Genomic DNA, 21,265 nt, shown 5'->3' on the forward strand with positions numbered 1-21,265 from the left:
TTGTGATCAGGAAATTGCCATAGCCCCATATGTCATTTTTTTGTTGTTGTTTTCCTTTACTCTTTTTTTTAAGTGCGGTCAATGGGACCTTTAATGACAGGCGATAAGATATAGACGGGCACCTTATCGCCTTGATGGATAATGCGAACGAAATTGAAATTAAAGTCCCCATCATACGCAACCACTTGACGTCCCATCAAGATGTCATTTACGATTTCAAATAAATTAATAATAATTAAACTAGAATTTATTCACTTCAAAAAAAAAAAAGGTAATCACACTGTGAAAAAAAAAAAAAAACAAAATTATATTAATCAAGGAAACAAAAGGTACAGGTTCGGTTTGTGGTTGCTTAAGGACTCGCAGTGAATTTATTGCTTCACATCCCAGATCTCTCCCAACTCCCAGAACTCTAGCCCCGGCAGTTGAAGCTACTGACGCAGAACTCCAGCACCGGATCGAACTCCATGTCCGCCGGACATCTACGCTTGTAGGGCGTCAGCTCGTTGCTGTCCTTGCCGTAGCTGCAGATGATGAACTCCTGGCATTCTGTCGTCGGGAAGAATCCGGTGGTAGCGCACACGTGATCGGGATCGGTGCTATTGCCGTCATCGTCGGTGGTGTTGTTGTCATCGTCGTCAGTGGTTTCGGTGCTAGGCTCATCGGTGGAGGGTTCCGTGGTCAAGGGTTCATCGGTAGTGGTTTCATCGGTAACAGGCTCATTGGTAGCTGGCTTCTCGGTGGTTCCAGGAGCATCCGTGGCTGGTTTTTCTGTGGTTCCAGGAGCACCCGTGGCAGGCTTCTCAGTGGTTCCAGGAGCATCGGTGGCAGGCTTCTCAGTGGTTCCAGGAGCATCGGTGGCAGGCTTCTCAGTGGTTCCAGGAGCATCTGTGGCAGGCTTCTCAGTGGTTCCAGGAGCATCAGTGGCAGGCTTCTCAGTGGTTCCAGGAGCATCCGTGGCAGGCTTCTCGGTGGTTCCAGGTGCCGCAGTGGGTGCCGCAGTGGGTGCTGCCGTGGGTGCCGCAGTGACTGGTGCCTCGGTGCTCTCATCCAGATTATCGGGAACGGTCGGATTCTCAATGTTGCCATTGTCGCGAGCCTCCATCCCGGAGATGGGCATGGGTGCCTTTGGCAGGGACTTGGCGTGGATCATCAGGGGAGCCAGGACTAGGGCCAGGCCCAACAGCATCGATAGCTTGAACATCTCGGTCTGTTTCCCGTTTGGGTTTCGTTTAGCTTAGGTTCTCGGTACTTGGTTCGACGGACTAACTGATCGGCCAATCGGCCCGGCTCTTTTATAGCCCGGCCAGGACCGAATTGCCCAAAAAGGCCAATCTCTGAGATTGCGACTGATTGGCTGATAAAGACGGGGTGCGTGAATAACTACTACCACTATCGAAGGCGGCCAAAATGTCTGGTGGTGTGACTAAGCCACCGATAAGAGATCCACCATTGACCACTAAGCTTTAGTTTGGGCCATTTGAAATTAAAGTAAAAGCCAACAAGAAAGTTAACTCTGGCAAGCCGAAGTGTGTATACCAGTGGCGGATTCACGGGGGGGGAATTTCCTAATTTCCCCCCTTGGAACCTAAAAATCGTACTATCTGGCAGTGTTCCCAACCGTTACGTTATTATCCTATACGATAATACTGAACAATTGGCACTATTGAGTATGAAAACACTCAACGCATGGTGACGTTTCATTTAAATCCGTTTATCTCGCCAAAAACGCCTCAACTTGACTGTCCAATAGAATAATTTTCTGTCAATAAGATCAATTTCCCCCCCCCCCCAAGAATCGTCTCTGGATCCGCCACTGGTGTATACCCTTTCCATTTGTAATTGGATCAATGAGAAACGGATTCATTTCGATCAAATAAATATATAATATATTATATATAAATAATATATTATTAATAAATATATAACATGTAGAACATGGATTTTTAGATGATTTTATTAGATTTACCTGATTTTTATTTCATATAATTTAACCAATCAGTTGATATATTCATCCGTTTTTATACCCTTGCAGGGTATTATAATTTCAGTCGGAAGTGAAGGAGACGTTTCCGACCCTATAAAGTATATATATTCTTGATCAGCATCAACAGCCGAGTCGATCTAGCCATGTCCGTCTGTCCGTCTGTCTGTCTGTTTCTACGCAAACTAGTCCCTCAGTTTTAAAGCTATCTGAATGAAACTTTGCATATAGTCTTCGTCTTCTTCCCGGAACGGGCCGGATCGGACGACTATATCATATAGCTGCCATACAAATGTTCGATAAATTTTTAGAAAAAAAAATTATAACTGGGCTGTTTTTCAATATATTTAAATAATTTTTGAGATATGGCCATTTTTTATTATTTCAGAATTTCGACTGAAAATCGAACGACTATATCTTATAGCTGCCATAGGAACAATCGGGAAATTCATAGAAAAAAGTATAACTTCGCTATTTTTTTACTTATAATATTTTAATTTATGAGATATGAGCTTTTGTTATTATTTTTGTATTTTGGTATATATATTATTATTATAAATCGGACAACTATATCATATAGCTGCCATATGAACGATCGGAAAATGTAGAAAAAATGTAAAGCTGCGAATGTGAAAGTGTAAACATAATAACTATAGGTAAAATGTAATGAAACTCTGTTTTGTGAGTGTTTTCAGCATTTAAATCTATAATATAAACATCAAAACCAATCTGAAAGGGTATACAAACTTCGGCGTGCCGAAGTTAGCTTCCTTTCTGTTTATTTCCTAGTTTCACCCTCATTAACAGCTAGCCTCGTCGAAAGCGCTTTTTTCGAAATATAAATTTTTAGCAGGCGCTGAAAATAACTTACTACTAGGCAGGCAGGAGAAGTAGCTGGCCAATCCATTCGAGCTACTCAATCGGAACAGAGCAGACAGGTTCAGACAAAATTTAAGCATAGGACACATCCCAGTTTTAGGGATACGCTAACAGTTAGTATAGGAAAATGGCAAATGCCACCAATAAGTTGATGTCCACCGTCGGTGCAGCAGCAGGAAACGCTCGGGCACAACCGCAGACACATCCAAATCCGGCAGCTTTAGCCACACGCTCGCAAAAATTGAAGTTCATCGGGTGCTGCCATCTGACCGACAAGCAAATGGAGCAGCACTACAAGCTCCATTACATTTCGGACGGGGAGCTGGCCTCAGTGGGCATGCAGCGCAGCTCGGTGATCGACGACTATCGCCTCATGCACGAGATCTCGCAGATGCACCAGCAGGATCTGAGGCGAGAGAGGGCACAGAAACTCAGTGCCCTGCCAGAGGATCGTGCCGAGCGTATTAAGGAGCTGCAGTTTCGCTTGGGAATGCGCCCGCACAAGGCATACAAGTTCCAGCTGCTCAACCAGCTGGTGAGGGTGATGGACACCGAGCCCGACCCGAAAGTCATCTTTCCGGAGAAGCAGTTTACTTTTTTTGCCATCTACTCTGCAACCGAGGATCGCCGGCTGGCGCCAAAGGAGCGCGAGCGCCACCGGTTCGATGCCTTCTATGATTATTTGGACGACATGTTCGTCAACGGTGATCGCAACAAGGCCATCGACGTGGTGGTGGACGCCTTCGTCCGTTTGAAGAAGCGACGCATGCAGATTAGCCGAGTGCCCATACCCCGTGGCTATATGTCGCCGCGCGGCTACGATCTCATTCAATCAAATGGGATTGAAAGGAGTACAGCCTAGGGATGAAGACGTCTCCACCTCCTGCTCCTCATCAAAATCTTGACCGATGGTGTTTTCTCTTTTTTTTTTCTTTGTTAATTTTATTTCGATTCTCCACAGAAATACACTTCGATCCTCATCAGTATATTATAGTTTAAACAAATTTTAAATTAAATTTCGATCTCCCATTGAAATAAGTTTCTCAGTTGCTGCTGCTTGCTTCATAATCGGTAATCGGTAATCGGTAATCGGTAATTGATAATCGGTAATCGGACCTTGTTTTTCGCTCTAACTCTAATTCCTCTTCTTTTCCATTTCGCATGTACAAATATTGGTATGTATAAGTTATGTATAGAGGAAGGGGATGTGGGGGGAGACATGTTGGAGGTAATTGGGATTCTATGATTTAGTAGTAGGCTCCATCGTTCAGTAGTAGTAGTAGTAGTAGTCGAGTACATATATATATGTAGGTGTATATAGAAGTATGTATACATTTATATAAATTTAGGCCGGCATTCATACACACGCTTATAAAGATCTCGAATCATTCACACTCCCATAGAATTCGAATTTTTTGCTTTAGCTATCCAATAGACTTAGTCGTAAATATGTATGTATATATCTAGATATATATACTATGAATATAGTTCCCTTTTGCGCTCTCTTAAACCACTTTCCACTCCCGATTATTATTATTGTATTCCAAACTCAACAAGTGCACTAAAGACTCTCGGAAAAAAATGATAAGAACTGTACGAAAGTCGATAATCGATCGATAATCCGATTGTTTCGATAACCCATTAACGCGACATCCGATAAATTGATCAATACGCTAGCTACGCAAAATGAAAGGCGGAACTGAAACAATTCTAGTTTTGGTCTGTTGGCCAAACTCCAAGCTCGAGGCGAATATTATCCAACTATACTATATATATGTATGCATTAGCGCGGTCAATAAACGAAATAAACACTTATGCCAACTGATTCCTGATACTTTTTTTGCCCTCTGGATTTTCCTTTGTAATTTTAGCATTTTTTTTTTTTGTTTTTTTTAGTCACATATTTTACTATTTATATACACATACACGCACACACAACTACAATATATATATTTTACATAAATACACACACATAAGAAACTTTTTTTTTTGTTTTTTTCTTTTGTTTTTTTGTAAGTAATTTATAATATTTCATAGTTACGATTACGAATTACTGGCCTAGCTTTATTTTATATTGTATTGTTTAATTTCAATTTCAATTCAACATTTCTGGGCTTTGCTAGTTCTCAACTTGTCTCTAAAAATTGTTGCAGTGTACATTGGCTTAGTTTGACTTAGTGACTTGTATGTATATATATATATATATATCCCCTCGTTCCTCCTTCATATGAATCATATTTCATCCTACAGCAAGTCGGTTTATTTTGATTCTGTTTCGCTTCCTCCTCGAGGGATCGCTCCTCCTTTGACATGGTTTAGAGGAGCGGGACAATACAACAGCAAAAGGAGGAAGAAGGAGGGTCATGGCTGCGGGCTTACTTAATGATTTAGTTAATGTTTTGTAGTTTGTTTTTCCCTATTTAATATTTTATATACGTTTATTTTCAAAATGTACAGCACAATATGGATTTTTGTATTATCATTAGCTCTGTGTTTATTATTCCGTCTTACAACTAGGGGGAGTAGTGGGGGGCTTTAATTCCAAAAAGCGAGGCAGGACCATGCTAACTCTTTCTCGCTCTTCTCTAAATAATTTCATTTTCTTTTTCGGCTTCACATCCTTCATCGGGTCCTCGTCCTTAACGTCTCTTGTATTATCAAAAAAAAAAGTTACGTTTAGATATATATATATATATATATACGTATATATATGCATATATATATATATGGTATATATTCTAGATATAGCAATTTAGTTGCGCTTTTTATATGCTACGAGTTCACTTAAAGATTATTTTGTTTCGCTTCTCTCTGACTCCTAATCCATTTAATTTTCCCTTCTCTATTTCTCTGCTAAACGGCGGCATTTTCGTAAGTGCATTTAATAGTTATATCTCTTTTGTTTTATATATATATATGTTTTTTTTTTCCTTGCCATGTCTCTGTCTGCTTTGTTTACTTTCCTCATGAGGCTTGTTATATGGCTAGCCGGAGGCTACATAGTTGACTTTACGTTTGTATCCTTAATTACTTATCATGCATCTACACACACACAGCCACACACACTCATACCCAGTTAAAAAGACAACTGCATTTTGAACAATTAAAAGGATAAACAGGATTAACAACTATATCCTCAAATTAATGATTTACAAAGTATCTTGCCTAGAATATAACACCTCTCTTGCGTCTTAATTAATAAATAATGTCAATGCTTTTGAATTTTTTTATCTTTTCAAAATATACAAAGCTTGTTTACAAACAAGGCAAGCAATTCAATTCAATTTCTTAATTGTTTGTTTGTCACAAATGAAAAATATAACAAAATGTTGTAAGCTAATCTAGGCTTTAGTTGGCAAGGTGTTATTTTCGATTTTTTTTACAAAAAACTGGCAAACTATTTGTTAAATCCACATATACCCATATCTTCTGTTTATCCTTTTATCGCTGCAAATGCCACCATCACAGTTGTCTTTCTAATTAGCCACGCAAACCCTGGACACTGATTCTGCCTAAGAACTAGCTTTAATTGTAGTTATATGATTTCTTTTTTCATTTGTTAAAAAACAAACACTAATAAAATAATAATAATAAAAAAAAACACGTTTTGCTTTATCGCTGAATAATTAATGATTAAAGTAGAGCGTAATCGTAATAGTAATGTTGGTAAAACAACGTTGCCAGATGAAGGTAATGGTTGTAAATTAACAACAAAAGCAGATACAAATGCATCTCATCACACGCACACACGCACGCACTCACACACAAAGCACGGTTTTGCCGATGATATTACTAGCTTTAAATAAATATCCATATGCTCGGTGTGCCTCTTTTATACACTTTACTTTACTACCTAATCCTTCCTGATCTGACCTCTCGTGGTCTCCTCCTGGACATGAGCTTCTCTAGCGCGGATCCCTCAATTAATCGATAGTTCGTTACATTACATTAATTAGCATAGAAGCGTATTGTTATAGCAGTTATTTATAATGTAGGCATGGTATCGGTATCTGTTATCTGTTATCTGTTATCTGTATCTGGATCTGGATCTTATCTGATGTATAAAAGTATATCAACTCGGACATTTTGTGTAATTAGAACAACGCCAGCTGTGCCGCTCTCCTGTGATCCTTTGGGATCTTGGCTGGATGCAATGCCGTTGCCGTTGCTGCTGCTGTTGTTACTCTTGTTGTAGTGCGCCTGAGGCTTCCTCCTAGGGCCTAGGTCTCCTGCTCCTGCTCGTTATAGTAGGTCACATACTTGCTATTGGCAATGGCATTCCATGCTGTGGGTAAAGGATTAAATATAGTCACAGAATATTCATAAATCATATGCAAAGTACTCACTGTTGGCTATATAGTCGACAATCAATTCCGTGTTGGACATAACCCCTGGACGCGAGGACGCCTGCGACGGCAGCACAGTCACCTCCTGGGCGGCGCCATCCGACTTAAGATCCGCCATAAAGCTCAACTCCTGCAGGCTCTCGTCGTCGGCATCGTCGTCATCGGCATTATTGTAGGCCATAAACACAGGCAGCGCCACCTTGGTGGGATGGTGATGATGATGATGATGTTGCGTTGTCTTGGTCCTGGCCTCGTGCCCAGCATCCTGGGAGTTACTGCGGCTGCAGCTGGTGCTCCGTGCAGCGGCGGCGGCACGGGCGGCGGCTATAATGGCCGCCTCAATATCGTTGCACGTCTCCAGCTGCGTCATGGCAATGGTGACATTCGGCAGCGTCTCCTCGCCACTACTGCTACTGCTTGCCTTGCTTAGGAAATTGTTGACATGCTCCTTCACAGACGTATTGGCAGCGGCATAGATGCCACTATCGCTCGACTGATTCGCCACGCCCCCAAGCATACCCGAAATGGATGCCAGGCAGGCGGCACCATTTCCACTTCCTCCGGAGGAGGAGGATATCGAGACGGAGGATGATGAGTTGGAGGTGCTGGCCGAAGCCGAGGAAGAGGCCGAGGGTGTGGACGAATTGATTAGACTGGCGGCACTTGAAGAGGCGGCGGTGGCTGCCGCACTGGGCGATGACTGTGCCACCTCCGCGGAGATAGAAAGCATGTCTAGGCTGGCGGAGCTGTTTACCGCCGCATCTGAAGCGGTTCCGGAGTCGTTCAACTGATGATCGCTGCTGCTGGCGCTGACATCCTGTTCCTGCTGACTCAGTTTTTGCTCCGATTCCTGCTGATCCAGATCTTGGTCCGCCTCTCCCTCCAGTTCCGTCTCCGTTTGCTGCTCCTTGGTCTTGGCTGCCGATCTTCCTCGCTTCTGCTGCTGCTGCTCCTCCTCCTCTTCATTGTCGTCGAAGAGCTTGAGCTCGTCTTCGTTAAAGTCTCCGAAAATGAACTCGTTGTTGCTTCTGCCAGCATCACCATCATCGTTAAGTATGATCACTGCCCGCCTGCCAGCTGTGGTTTCCAGTACAGCCCCCGCTCCCTTGGCGATGCAACTGCTGCTGCTGGCCTTGTGCTGGCCACCAATCAGCTTCTTGGCTCCCTCGGTCTGTGTGGCAGCCGTAATCTTTTGAGTAGTGGCCGTCTTGGGCGAAGGCTCCTCCTGACTAGGCTTCGAGTGCTTCTTGCTAATGGTGGTGGTGGTGTTCGTGGTGATGGGAGAGGGCTCCTTTGGCTTGGTCTTGGACTTGGCTAAAGCTAAGGCTGGAGCGGATACTGAGGATGGAGCTGTGCCACAAGCTGCTCCAACCGGAGGTGAAGCTTGAGCCGATGTTGACGCCGAGGAGGAGGAGGATGAGCCCGTGGCCGCAGTAGCTACAGCAGCAATAGCTGTGGTAGTCGTTCCTGCTCCTGCTACTCCTGCTTCTGCTGTCGGCGGTGAGATGGAGGCAAAAGTGGCGGCCTTGTCCGCCAACTGTTGCTTAGCCGCTGCCGCAAAGTTGTACAGGTGCGTGGCCGAATTCGAGGAGGAAGCGGCGGCGGCGTAAAGGGACACATTGTTGGTGCTATGCCGCTTGACCGTCTTTTCCAGCGCCGGATACTGCTGGTCCAGGTTACTGCTGTTGCAGCTATAGCTGGCATCATGCTCCACGCTCTTTGACTTCATCAGAGCCGGCAGCGAGGAGGAGGTAGCAGCGGCGGATGTTGTGGAGGAAGAGCTGATGACGGAAGCGGTTGTGGAGCTGCTGCTGTTGCTGCTCGTGGTGGCTGTGGCTATGCCTAGGCCTGTGCTTGTGCCAGCCGTGAGTGTGGGCGTGGCAACCAGGTTGCTGCTGCTACTGCTGCTAGGCAGCACCTGCAGCACCTCCGGCGAGTTTATAATCTCTGCATCGCTGATGTTATTGCTGGGAGGCGTGGCATTCAGGCTTTGCGAGTAGGACGGCGCCGTGTTCTGGTTAATGTTGTTGGTAGTGGTGGTGGTGGTTGCCACAGCTTGTGGTTGTTGGCAGCCACCCGGCAATTCCGGGAAATCGGGTCGCAACTTGGACTTGCCACCCTTGAAATTATGCTGCAGCTGCTTGTCGCCCAATCCGGATGCAAAGCCCAGATCCAGCTCCGTGTCGCTGGTGGCATTGTTCATTGCCTCCTGCTTGTTCCTGGCTATGTCCGCATAGGAGATGGGTGCCGGGGAGCTGTTGTTGTTGTTGTTGTTGTTCTGCTTGGACTGACGCTGGCTGGCGGCCTGCGCCGCGCGCTGCTTGTTGTTGCCACCGCCGCCGCCACCGAGGCTCTTCTTTTTGCCCGTCTGAATGGGCAGCGAGTGCACGGAGTCGAGATCACTGGAATCAGACTTTTCCGATGGCGGCATGGAGGATGTGGACTTGCGCCGCGAGCTATCCACCTGATTGGCCACCACCGATCCACCGCCATGATGATGATGATGATGGTGATGATGGTGGTGGTGATGATGGTGCTGCTGCTGCTGGGCCTGGTAGTGCTGCTCCTGGTATTGCGACTGTGACTGTGGCTGCTGCTTGCCTCCATTCCCATTGTTATTGTTGTTGTTGTACGGCGTGTAATAGTGCATCCGCTGTGACATCATGTTGGAGGAGGCTGACTTTGTGATCTGCTGCATGCGCTGCAAATTGCCACCCGCATTCGCAGCCGCTGCCACTGCCGCATCATCCATTGTAACGGCACGCTGCTTCTTTGGTTTCTTCTTCTTGGTCACCACATGGAACTCGGCGGTCTCGGACAGCACCGTATTTAAAGCGTCCAGCTCGGACATGCGCGCCAAGGCGGGCAGGGTCAGTGCCACCTTTTGACCAAGATTCTCCGGCTCTGACCAGGCGGCGGCCATCTCCTCCTGATGAATATCCAGATACTGTAGCTCCTCGGTGCCCCACGAACGGCGCTCGCCCTTGCGTTGCTGCTGCTGCTGCTGTGATGATCCTCCAGAACTGTTGCTGTTCCGCACTTGCACAGCTGCTGTTGCCGTCGCTGTTGATTGTTGCTGATCCTTGTTGCAGTTCTTATTAATGTCCGCCACGGAGGCAGACTTGTGCTTGCCACTGCCGGAGGAAGAGGAAGCGGAAGCTGAGGCAGAGGTAGAGGATGACGAGGAGGCCGAGGCCACATGGTTTGAGCCATTCTTCTTTTGGCGCATCATCTCTGTGGTGGCCGACTGACGCTTCAGATCGTCCACCTCCATTTTGGAGCAGCTGCGCAGCTCCTCCAGCGAGTTGCTCTTCTTCAGCTTGTTCTGCTTCTTGCGCTCCTTCTTGCGCTGACCGGCCGCATTGCTGTTGCCACCACCACCATCGTTCTCAATATACTTGACCAACTGCTCGACGGGATCCTTGCCGCGATACCCAGCCACTGCTACATCCACTGTCCAGGTGGTAGTGTTGCGCTCCTGCTGTGACTTCTTTTTTGCCTTCAGCTTGGTGGGCTGCTGTTGCTGGGGCAGACCTATTCCTGATCCTATGCCTATGCCAGCTCCCGCCGATATACCAACGGGTGCCTGCTGCATTTGGCTGTTGATGGACGCCGACACGGCGGCCACTGCCATGGCCGTGGTGGTCGTGCCAGTGGAATGCAGCGTAGAAACACTGGTCTGGCGGTGAGCTGCCGTAGAAGAAGTGGTTGCACCGCTGCCGCTCATAGTGGTGGTAATCAAGGCTGTGAACTGGTTTCCATTGTTTCCATTGCTGGTGCTGCTATTGGCTCCATTGCCGCCATAGCCATCACCCAGGGCATTGCCATTCTCGTCCAGTTGGCGCTGCAATGTAATAAGTACGTTTTACTTCGAAAATTAAAGATCTGTTTTAGACGGGGAACTCACCGTTGTGGTCTTGCCACCCAGCGTAGCCGCTGTGGCCGTGGCAGTGACCATTCGACCAATCTTTGCCGGACGCATATCGCCAGAGACCACATCCGATCCTGCCGAGTTGCTGCCACCGGAAGAGGCCGAGGCCGAGACCGAGCTTGAGCTTGAAGTGGAGGCCTTACCGACCTCGATAGCAGCTGGCGAGCCAGCACCGCCGCCATAGACCGAGGAACAGGCTGTATAATTATCATTCAGCGAGACATAGCCAGCTTCCACCTTGCGCTTCTGCTCCTCGAGACCCATACCGAAGGGGCCGGTGATGGCGGCCAGATATTGAGCCTGCTGCTGCAGCTGGCTCTTGGCGGATACCTCCAGCACGGAGAAGCGCAGCGGGTCATCGATTAGGAACTCTCGGGCACCGCCGCCACCGGTTACTTTGGCCTCAGCTTGTTGCTTCTGCTCCTGCATCTGCGGCCCTCCGAGGCTGTCCAGCATGAACGTCATCGGGCGGTTGGCAGGCAATGCATTCTGTGGCGTCTTCAATTGCTACAGAACGAAAGAGAGATTTAGTGACTTCTCGCTGGAAAACATTCAACACGTCTCCCCAGACACAAATGTACGGAAACTCGGGACAACACAAGCAATTGCAAAATACATAAAATAGACATTTAAAATAATTATTTTCCTTCATTTTCTAGTTTCTGCTTTTGGGAAATACCTCCCAAAAAACGTGCTGTCCAATAATCCATGAAAATGGACATTCAACTTGCGACTCTTTGTGGAACGTAATAATTTAGTAATACATAATTGAATTAGTGGCCACAGTTGGACATATTATTGATTATAAATTAGTTGAGATTAGCGACTGAGGATTAGGGAAAAGGGACTACCGACCACCGACCGGAACAGTGCCTCGTTTAGATCTGTCTCCTCTTACCACCTGATCCGTCTCCACTGATACGTCCGTTAATTGGAGGGCTCTGGCTATCTCCCAGAGTGTGCCATCCATATGTACGTCCCAATCTCCTAAGATATCATTGCTTACCTCCAAGAGGTAGTCGTGTGGGACGCCTCTACAGCGGACGCCCGTGCCAGTGCCCGTCTCATCCTCGTCCATGTCAAACTGTATGCCCGCCTCCGGATCGCGCTCGCCCAAATGGCTGGGCAGGCTGCTGCAGCTGCCAGTGCTACTGCGATGGTGGTGCTTGGTGCCAGATGATCCGGTGCCACTACCTACCGCTTCCATGATCTGAGCCTGCTGCTTATGCTGCTTGGCATCCATTGCAGTTGGCTCAAAGTTGACGCTGCTGGGCAGGCTGCCTCCTTCCCGCTGACGCCCCGAGACTGTTGAGTTCTTGATCTTCTTGGAGACGGTTGCGAAGGAGGAGGTGGCGTTTTGGTTGTGCTGCTGCTGCTGCTGTTGGCGGCGATTGGAGCGGCCACTTAGCTGGTAATCACAGTTGAAACGTTGGGTTGCTGCCGTTGCCGCCGCCGCTGCTGCAGCCGCCGCCGCCGAGGTGGTGGCTAGCTCGCTGCGGTGGGCTGCCTCGACGAGATCCTGCAGGGAGCCGCCCTGCTTGTGCCGCTGGGCGGACTCTGTGGACCGGTGATTGCCGTGGTGGTGCCCCGCACTACTGGTGCTGCTGCTACCGCCTCCGCCGCCGCAGAGACCGGATGGGTTGAGTGTGATGCAGGTTTTGATGGCACGATAAGAGATCTCCTCGTCGTACTCAGCCTTTTTTAGCATTTGCTGTGGGACAGAGGTGAAGATGGACATACATACATATGCAAGTAATGTATATGTTAGAAATGAGCAGAGAATATCCGAAAATATGAAATGGGGAAAATATGGGATTATCCAACTTCCACTGAGTCTGCGTGTGTATGTGTAAACGGACACCGCTGCAAGCCTGGAAAGTGGTTGGAAAGAAAAAACAGCAAAACTCACCAGAAAACGCTCGCTCTTGTTTTTCCTGTCTCCAGGGTTCCGATACCAATAGGCCTCCTCGAGAAGTTTCTTCAATGATGCGTCGTCGAGATCATTAAAATCGCTGTCTTCCCAGGTATCGTACTTTGTCTGCAAAACGACACAAAATTTATAAATCAATTTTATAACAAATTGCACACACATGCATGCAGCCACAAAACACGGGATAGAATCGAACTTAACCTCAACAAAGCTCCCATGAACTGCGCAAACCACTTACTCATTTTAAAAAAAATAATAAGACAGAACGCATGCACTGCCCAAAGGCCCTTTTCCAACTGCTCAAAAAATTCACTTTCAGTTAAAGGCGGAGTATTAAATAAGTAAACTATGCTGTATCACACAGAAAAATAAAGGGGGAAGAAAGAATAACAAGAGGACAAGGAGAAAAAAAAACGGGAATATGTGCGGTTTAAGCGGCGGCTAATTCTGCTACTGTGCCGCCGTGAATGTTTTTGTTTAGATAAAACTGATTTGCGGTTTAATGTGCGTTCCTTGTGTCACCAGATACGGAATCGGAATAGTTGTTGGCTTGTCCAATCCAGAACTTTAAGCAAACTTCTAGTGCTCCTCTTCTTCCTTGTTGCGCTGTGTGCGCCTTGAGTACATTCCAAGACCTAACGGTAAAATTCCTAAAATGGGCAATTCCCTTGAAACTGCCCAAGTGCGACAGAAACGGTTAATGTAGCTTAGATCTTCTTGCTCGAGCGCAATTATTGAGAGGGTATTGGTGTCTTGGAATTCAGCAATTATTAGGGTGATTCAATCAAAAGGAAGCAAAATTGCTGACTTAACATAGTGTTCTTTTTTTTCAAACGATACATAATAAGTACATGCTTAATCTATCCAAACTTCACATTTTAAAATTTATAAGCTACATCATTTTTATAATTATTTAACAAGCCAAAGTGGATTTTTAACCCAGTCATACGTGGAAACTTAATTTAAACAAAGGACGTATTAATATTAATATTAGTAAGTTAGTAATAATAATATAATAGGTGATGAATAAATAGTACTGCTCGGTATTACAAGATACATTTTATTATAAGCTACGTAAGCCCAAAAAGCCAATGATAAACTTACCTTTTTCTTCTTTTGTCGCTTGCCCACATTCTGATCGTCCTGGGTCTTGCCCTTGGCAGTGGCCCCGTACTTTGGTCGCGACAGTTCCGACCTCAAGACCTGCGAGAAGGCCGACTCTCCGGCTCCAGCCTCAACTTCGGATACGGCAGCTGATGCCGTATCGCTGGCGGCGTGGTTAGTACTTTGGCTATTACTAGGAGAGGATGACGACTTCTTGTGATCCCGGCCGGCAATGTGATTTGTAGCTGAAGACGCGGCAGCTGTTGGGGCTCCCAGCCTATCGTCTGCCGCCGACTTGGCTGACTTGGCCGCCTCCTGCCTGTCGTCACACAATGACTCCTTCTTCAGCTTCTCCTTGTCCTTGTCCTGATTCGCGTCCGCCTCGTTTTCGGGCTTAGCAACATGATGCGAAGACATCATGGTCTTGAGCTGCTCCTCGGAGAACGGTGTCGGCGTCGTCTTGGTGGCGGTGGTTGTGGTGGTACTCTCGCTCATCGTTCCAGCGGCAATCGAGACGATGGGCGTGTCCGGTATGATCGTGGGCAGCTTATTGGCTGCTCCAGATCCCACACGCTCCGCCGATGTGTCCGTTGATGACGGCGTTTGTTCATTGTTCATCTTTTTTTCTGTTTTTGTGGCATGCAACGAAGCAACGAGCTAGCGAAACAACCAAATGCCATTCGAATTCCTCAAACCTTAGATACAATTGAATTTCTATAGTTAAGCTGATGGATATTTAGGCTTTTCTAGATTTTAGTTAGTACTCACAAACAGTTGCCGTAGCTATATCCGGTACTGCGGCTGCTGCTGGTGCTGTAGGTCCTTTGATTTGGACTGGATTTCCTCGGAAGCGCAGCTGCCAAAGGCGCCGTGCGGTCGCCACCGCGGCTGCAAGTGCTCTGGTGCTGTTTCTGCTGCTGCCGCCGCTAGTGGTTCTCACGCGGATCCAAAGATGCCAAAAGGCCAGGGAGGCCAGCAGGCCAAGAAGCCGCGAGGCCGCGACGCAACGAAAACGGGGGGAGGACAGGAGCAGCGGAACCAGCAGCGGCAACGGGACCTGGACCTCCTATTGCGTATCAGCGTCTGCTCCTGCTGCACTTGACAGGCCACTTGTCGTCAGTCGTCGCTTCTTTCGCTTCTCCTTCCACTTGTTTTCACTCTGTCCGTGGCATTTACGTACGTCCACGTTCGATCCGAGCACGGGGACTGGACTGCTCGCCTGCCGGAGCACGGAGCACGGTATTCAAATCCGAAGCGGTGTATAGGAGTCGTTGATGGTGCGGAATACGGAAAAGTGTGCGCACGGAGCAGCTGCCTACAACCGAAGCGGAGGAGGGCAAGGGTGAGACACAGTGGCACACAAACGAAACGAAATGAAACATATATTCTGCACGGCTGCCTTGCCTTGCCTTGTTGCTGTTGTTGTGGTTATGCGGATGGCGGATGGCGGATGACGGATTGCGGATGGGGGGTGGTGGTGGTGGTGTTGGCGGTGATGTTGGTGGTATTCATTGGGATGGTGGTTGTGGCGGTGGCGGTGACTGGGGGGTCGTTGGGATGTTTTGGATGCCTGTACGCTAGCTTAAGCGGTCCTACTGCCGGAGCTGGGGCCTTCCTATTTGCCCAAAAATCGCAGTTTTCTTTCCATTTATAATCCTTTTTCTGTTTTCTTATTTTTTGTTCGCTTTTCTTGCCAAGCCGCGCAGTGTTGCCAACGGTGGTGCTTGGTGTGCCCCGTTTTAAGCACAGAGTTGTCTACTGCTGCCGAAGTGCTGCAGCCCTTGGAGGAATCTGGACTGTTAGCCCCATAAATACCAGGTAATACTCGATAGCCCCGACATGGACATTGGGACACAGTTCACAGGTTTATTGTCGTGCCTGAGGCGCACAAGCACTCAAAGCCGACGCGGACATGGTCTTGGAGATTAACACACGAGTTGGCAACCCTGCCGCTGTTGTCAGTGGCAACACTAGCGCAAAACACGTCATTTCACTCAGTTTTTTTCTGATTCTAAACCTTTGGCATCCCTCTCCCACAAAGACAACACTTTTGGGACTAGGTCTATGTCTGTAGTATGTAAATGCCTAATTGATTTGTAGTCGCAAGACTGCACTTTTCCGTAGGCCGCAATTGTTATTTACCGATACATACGCCAGGCGGTGACAGCTGTATAACTTTCTGCGCACTCACACACACGCTCACTCACACACGGCCGCAGGTATGCGGACTGTGTACATTTTTCTGACCTCGGTTCGACTTAAAAGAACTCAAACGCACATCGAGTGACTGCATTCATTTGCGGCTGCGAAAACGCGCAATTGTGCGTTCTGCAAACAGCTGTCTATTGGCGGACGCAATAAATTGTTTAATTGCACAGGCACACGAAAAACTCCGACAGAACACTTGGAATTGTTGTTGTGTTTCACATAGGGATGTGAGAAATATATCCATATATCGATACTTTTATCTACAAAAATAAGAGTATCGTTACATTGCTCATTGCCGAAATATTTGAATATCGCTGTTATTTCCAATGTATTTGCTTTTTTTTTCTGTTGTGTTATTGCATCTATATACATATCTGCCATAAATATTGTTACCTTTTTTAACTGAAAAAAATGATGGTGCACTTTCAGAAATAGATCTTGTTACCTGGTCACACCGTCTGCATTTGGTCATAGATATTTTTAAACCGCTGATCAAAGAACTAACGGACTTTTTCTTGTATCGCAGCACTGATATTTGAAAATCAGCTGGAAGTTATCGGAAAGTTTAACTCGATGAATAACGAAAACCAAAACAAACTAGGCCAAACGAATGAAGATCAACGACGAATTTCACTTTGATGACGATGTTTTTATTACGTTTTTAAATATGTGAAGATGTGCGCCTGCAGGGCTATTCCCGTTTATTGTGTTTTGGCAAGAGTTCGCCCACCATTTGGTCCAACGCCCGCATTGTGTTGGGCTCGAATCCGATCTCCAGTCCGTCCACCGCCTGTCCCAGATGCTGCAGCGCCTCCTGGATCTCGGCAAACTCCTGCTTTTGTCGGCTTTGCTGTGGGCGCGGCTTGTGATGTACGTCCAACTGCTCCAGGCACACTTCCACAACACTGGCGTTCAGTCTGGCTGGATGAACATCGCTGCCGATCTCCACTCGCAATTTGTTCATAGCCTTGAGCGTCTGGGCGGATTTTTCCTTATCCACTTTATCGGACCTGCTGCCTATAGCCATGGACATGCCGACGCATTTAATTAAGCGCGTCAGACGGATATACTCCTGCTGGTACTGGTACTTGGTGTCGATCCATTGAAGCGCCTTGTCCTGCACCTTGAGGTCCAAATGTTCGGTCTCTGCCTGGACGCGGCACTTCGCCTCCAGGTTCAGCAGATGCTTAATGTCATCCATATTGGTTGTGTCGGACGCCTTTATCTTCGGATCCATTTCGGAATTAAAGCCCCCGAATTCGCAATAAGCAACGAATTCGTTTGGCGGTTGTTATCGATTAATACTACGATACAATTAATAATCGCGTTATCTGAATTTAAAATGTTTTCACTCAAATCTGGCATTTTGTTATATCTAAACCAGAGTTCAATCTTTGGATATGAATTTAAAATTATAATATTTTAAATTCACCCATGCTGCTGCCAATTTGAAAGTGGCGGCAACAATCGGAGGTGAGATTTCAATTGGCTGGTAACACTGTTCCAACGTTCTTGGCTTGGCAAAATACAGTATGTAATTTTTAAATTAAATTAACCTATATTTTAAATAATAATAAATGCAAATGAAACAGAAAATTCAATTAATATGAATCCCAACATCAAAAAGTAATTACCTGCACCAGCCGATAGTATCGATAGTGCGAAGAGGTGTTGCAGCACTAGTCCTCTGGCCACACTAACTAACACGTGTTGCCGGCTGTTTCGATTTCGTTGCTTTCGGGAAATAAATAAACGTATCGTTTTCGCAAACTTATCCCCACAGGACTTGCACCATTGAAATGCCGCGCGTCAAGAAACAGAATCCCTTTGCGGCCCGCAAGCGCCAAAAGCGCGAGAATGTAAGTTCAAACTAGAAAAAAGGCAAAAAATTCGTTTGAGCATGGAGCAATTGTTATTTGTTGGGTGTTTTTTTATAGGGTCCGCCAAAACCAGATCGGCGCGCCTTGCCGTACGAGGAGATTAAGCGCGACAACGCCTTCTTCATCAAGTACTATGAACTGCAGAAGATCTGCGCCACCGAGGAGGAGTGGACGCAGTTCCTCACATCCATACGCGACAACCTGCCGACCACGTTCCGGGTGACGGGCTTCAAGGACGAGGCCAAGGCGTTGCTGGCGATCATCGAGTCACAGCTGTTCACCGAGTATGTGCGAGCGGTTGCCGAACTGCACCAGAAGGCACCCGAGGAGGTGGAGCGACCGCTGTGCCTGCCCTGGTATCCCAACGGTTTGGCCTACCAACTGCATCTCACCCGCAAGGATATACGCCGTTCGGAGCCGCTCTATCGGCTGCACAACTTTCTTATTGTCGAGACAACGGCGGGCGGCATTAGCCGTCAGGAGGCTGTCTCCATGATCCCCCCCATCGTGCTGGACGTAAAGCCGACGGACAAGGTCCTGGACATGTGCGCAGCGCCCGGCTCCAAGACGGCGCAGCTGATTGAGGCGCTACACGCATCGCCCGAAGAGCACAAGATTCCGCCGGGCTTCGTTCTGGCCAACGATGTGGACAACAATCGCTGTTACATGCTGGTCCATCAGGCAAAGCGTCTCAACTCGCCCTGCCTGCTGGTGACCAACCACGACAGCAGCGCCTTTCCCAATCTACTGACCACGCAGCCGGACGGTTCCCAGGCGATCCTTAAGTTCGACAAGATCCTGTGCGATGTGCCCTGTTCGGGCGACGGAACGTTGCGCAAGAACCCGGACATCTGGCTAAAATGGAACCTGGCGCAGGCCTATAATCTGCATGGCATCCAATACCGTATCGTCCGGCGCGGCGCCGAGATGCTGGAGGTTGGCGGTCGTCTGGTTTATTCCACCTGTTCCCTGAATCCCATCGAAAACGAGGCAGTGTTGCAGCGCATTCTCAAAGAGACCGATGGTGCCCTGGAGCTGGTTGATGCCGGCCATCTGGTGCCGGGTTTAAAATACAAGCCGGGCATGACCGACTGGAAGTTGGCCACCAAAGAGGTGGACCAGGTGTTCACCAGTTTCGATGAGGTGCCAGAGAGCCTGCACACCATCATTAGGCCGGGCATGTTCCCGCTGCCCGCCGACGAGATGGCCAAGATTGGCCTAGAGAAATGTATTCGCGTATTGCCGCATCTGCAGGACAGCGGTGGCTTCTTCGTGGCCGTTCTGGAGAAGCGGCGCCAGCTTGACTTTGAGAAGAACGACGTTAAGGAGCTGGTGGCTCTTAACGAGAAAGCCAAGGAACCCGAAGCCGCCAAGGAGCCGCAGCTGGATGAAGAAGGCAAGCCCATTGAGGAGAAGTCCGTGCCGTGGGGACCGCAACGGAAGCGTCGGCGCCTGCACGGCTACAAGGAGGATCCGTATGTGTTCTTCGGTGAGAACGATTCCGATTACGAGGCGATTAAGGAGTTTTATCAGCTGGACGGTTCCCTCAACAAGCGCTGCCTGCTCACCCGTTGCCTCACCGACAAGAAGAAGAACATCTACTACTGCTCGGATGTCATCCGGGATCTGGTGGTGAACAATGAACACAACATCAAGATCATCAATACGGGCGTTAAGACATTTGTGCGCTGCGAAAACCGGCATACGGTGCATCCGTATCGCCTGGCCCAGGAGGGTCTGCAAGCATCCAACGCCTTTATGGGCGCCAGCAGGCGCATCGAGGTGGAACGCGACGATCTGGTACTGCTGCTCAACTGCACCGATCCCACAAAGCCGCCGTCAACACACGAGCTCAAGCAGGAAACGCAGCAGCGCTGCAAGGAGCTGGGTGAGTGAATAAATACGGCGGCGAACAATTAAGATCTAGTGTTGAAATCCCGTTTCACTATTGCAGGTGTGGGCAGCTGCATCCTAAAGTACGTGGACGAGCGCTTCACGCTGTTCGTGGTGGGATGGCGCGGCACCTCCAGCCTGCGGGCCTATGTCCAGAAGGACGAGACCATCCACATTCTCCGCCTGCTGGGCGCCGATCTCAGCAAGTTTGAGACCAACAAGTATGAGGAGGCGAGAGCTGCCGCAGCCGCTGCAGCGCTGACGGCAACGGACGACGCCAAGGAAGCAGGCGAGGGTGGTGAGGGTGCTGTAGCCGAAGCGTCTGAATCCCTGGTGGCCACGCCCATGGACACCGAAACCGAGGTGGCTGCCGAGAGCTAGTTCATCATGGGAATTTGCGCAGAAAGTAGCATTTAAGAGGACCAATATTCACGTGTATGATAAGTAAGAAAACATGCATATATCCCTAAACGAAAAGCGAAATTCTTTTTATTTTGTTCAAAAATAATTCATTGGTTATTAATAGATGTATTTTCTATTATATTATTAATTAAAGTTCAAAAGATCAAGTTAAAATTTGTACTCAATGGAATCTTTTTTTAAACAAAGCTAAGTTCATTGTTCACTCTGTGAATGATGGCGTTATTATCGACAGCTATCGATGAGATCATTCAAATATTGCTAATATATATGGGTTTTTTATACCCTTGCAGGGTATTATAATTTCAGTCAGAAGTTTGCAACGCAGTGAAGGAGACCTTTGCGACCCTATAAAGTATATATATTCTTGATCAGCATCAACACCCGAGTCGATCTAGCCATGTCCGTCTGTCCGTTTCTACTCAACCTAGTCCCTCAGTTTTAAAGCTATCTGAATGAAACTTTGCATATAGTCTTCTATATATTCTCACTGCTATATATGTCGGAACGGGCCGGATCGGACGACTATATCATATAGCTGCCATAGAAACGATAATATCTGCAAGGGTATACAAACTTCGGCGTGCCGAAGTTAGCTTCCTTTCTTGTTACATTATAACTTCAATCAGAAGCTAGTAACTCAATGAAGGATCCACGTCCGAAGAAAGGTTTCCATTCTTGTTAATCTTA

At 47.5% G+C, this 21,265-nt stretch overlaps 5 protein-coding genes across 12 annotated transcripts; 2 read left to right on the forward strand and 3 right to left on the reverse strand.

Annotated features, from left to right (window-relative positions):
• Positions 1-311: 311 nt before the first annotated feature.
• On the reverse strand, positions 312-1,501 carry Muc18B (Mucin 18B). The gene has a single exon (XM_017180940.3). It carries the CDS (start codon positions 1,202-1,204, stop codon positions 413-415), a length of 792 nt encoding a protein of 263 aa, XP_017036429.1. The 5' UTR covers positions 1,205-1,501; the 3' UTR covers positions 312-412.
• A 1,369-nt stretch (positions 1,502-2,870) lies between these two features.
• LOC108084653 (uncharacterized) lies at positions 2,871-3,846 on the forward strand. Its single transcript, XM_070288509.1, has one exon. It carries the CDS (start codon positions 2,991-2,993, stop codon positions 3,723-3,725), a length of 735 nt encoding a protein of 244 aa, XP_070144610.1. The 5' UTR covers positions 2,871-2,990; the 3' UTR covers positions 3,726-3,846.
• An 808-nt stretch (positions 3,847-4,654) lies between these two features.
• Positions 4,655-16,595, reverse strand: tyf (twenty-four). Of its 8 annotated transcripts, none has more exons than XM_070288507.1 (8): positions 16,327-16,595; positions 14,943-15,489; positions 14,175-14,869; positions 13,050-13,178; positions 12,039-12,851; positions 11,117-11,647; positions 7,210-11,053; positions 4,655-7,148 (listed from the first exon to the last, which is right to left on the reverse strand). In XM_070288507.1, the coding sequence occupies exons 3-8, from the start codon at positions 14,790-14,792 to the stop codon at positions 7,084-7,086; spliced, it is 6,000 nt and encodes a 1,999-aa protein (XP_070144608.1). In that variant the 5' UTR covers positions 14,793-14,869; positions 14,943-15,489; positions 16,327-16,595; the 3' UTR covers positions 4,655-7,083. The 8 variants fall into 8 exon arrangements, with proteins under 8 accessions (XP_070144608.1, XP_017036455.1, XP_070144607.1 ...); XM_017180966.2 differs by having other exon boundaries at positions 16,317-16,595; XM_070288506.1 differs by having other exon boundaries at positions 15,584-16,595.
• Positions 16,596-17,073: 478 nt separating this feature from the next.
• On the reverse strand, positions 17,074-17,619 carry LOC108084634 (augmin complex subunit dgt4-like). Its single transcript, XM_017180922.1, has one exon. The coding sequence runs from the start codon at positions 17,617-17,619 to the stop codon at positions 17,074-17,076; it is 546 nt and encodes a 181-aa protein (XP_017036411.1).
• A 446-nt stretch (positions 17,620-18,065) lies between these two features.
• Nsun2 (tRNA (cytosine(34)-C(5))-methyltransferase Nsun2) lies at positions 18,066-20,701 on the forward strand. The gene is made up of 3 exons (XM_017181009.3): positions 18,066-18,241; positions 18,320-20,150; positions 20,217-20,701. Exons 1-3 carry the CDS (start codon positions 18,182-18,184, stop codon positions 20,534-20,536), a joined length of 2,211 nt encoding a protein of 736 aa, XP_017036498.1. The 5' UTR covers positions 18,066-18,181; the 3' UTR covers positions 20,537-20,701.
• The last annotated feature ends 564 nt before the right edge of the window (positions 20,702-21,265 follow it).

Source organism: Drosophila kikkawai, chromosome X (genome assembly GCF_030179895.1).
Source record: "Drosophila kikkawai strain 14028-0561.14 chromosome X, DkikHiC1v2, whole genome shotgun sequence".
NCBI classification, from domain to species: Eukaryota; Metazoa; Arthropoda; class Insecta; order Diptera; family Drosophilidae; genus Drosophila; species Drosophila kikkawai.

Bases quoted from the DNA above. Each gene is read 5' to 3' on its own strand.
- Muc18B (XM_017180940.3), bottom strand. From the start codon at position 1,204: ATGTTCAAGCTATCGATGCTGTTGGGCCTGGCCCTAGTCCTGGCTCCC.
- LOC108084653 (XM_070288509.1), top strand. From the start codon at position 2,991: ATGGCAAATGCCACCAATAAGTTGATGTCCACCGTCGGTGCAGCAGCA.
- tyf (XM_070288507.1), bottom strand. From the start codon at position 14,792: ATGAACAATGAACAAACGCCGTCATCAACGGACACATCGGCGGAGCGT. The intron at 11,054-11,116 runs GTGAGTTCCCCG...ATTACATTGCAG, and splicing joins TGGGTGGCAAGACCACAACG to CGCCAACTGGACGAGAATGG. The intron at 7,149-7,209 runs GTGAGTACTTTG...CTTTACCCACAG, and splicing joins TGTCGACTATATAGCCAACA to CATGGAATGCCATTGCCAAT.
- LOC108084634 (XM_017180922.1), bottom strand. From the start codon at position 17,619: ATGGATCCGAAGATAAAGGCGTCCGACACAACCAATATGGATGACATT.
- Nsun2 (XM_017181009.3), top strand. From the start codon at position 18,182: ATGCCGCGCGTCAAGAAACAGAATCCCTTTGCGGCCCGCAAGCGCCAA. The intron at 18,242-18,319 runs GTAAGTTCAAAC...GTTTTTTTATAG, and splicing joins AGCGCCAAAAGCGCGAGAAT to GGTCCGCCAAAACCAGATCG. The intron at 20,151-20,216 runs GTGAGTGAATAA...TCACTATTGCAG, and splicing joins GCAGCGCTGCAAGGAGCTGG to GTGTGGGCAGCTGCATCCTA.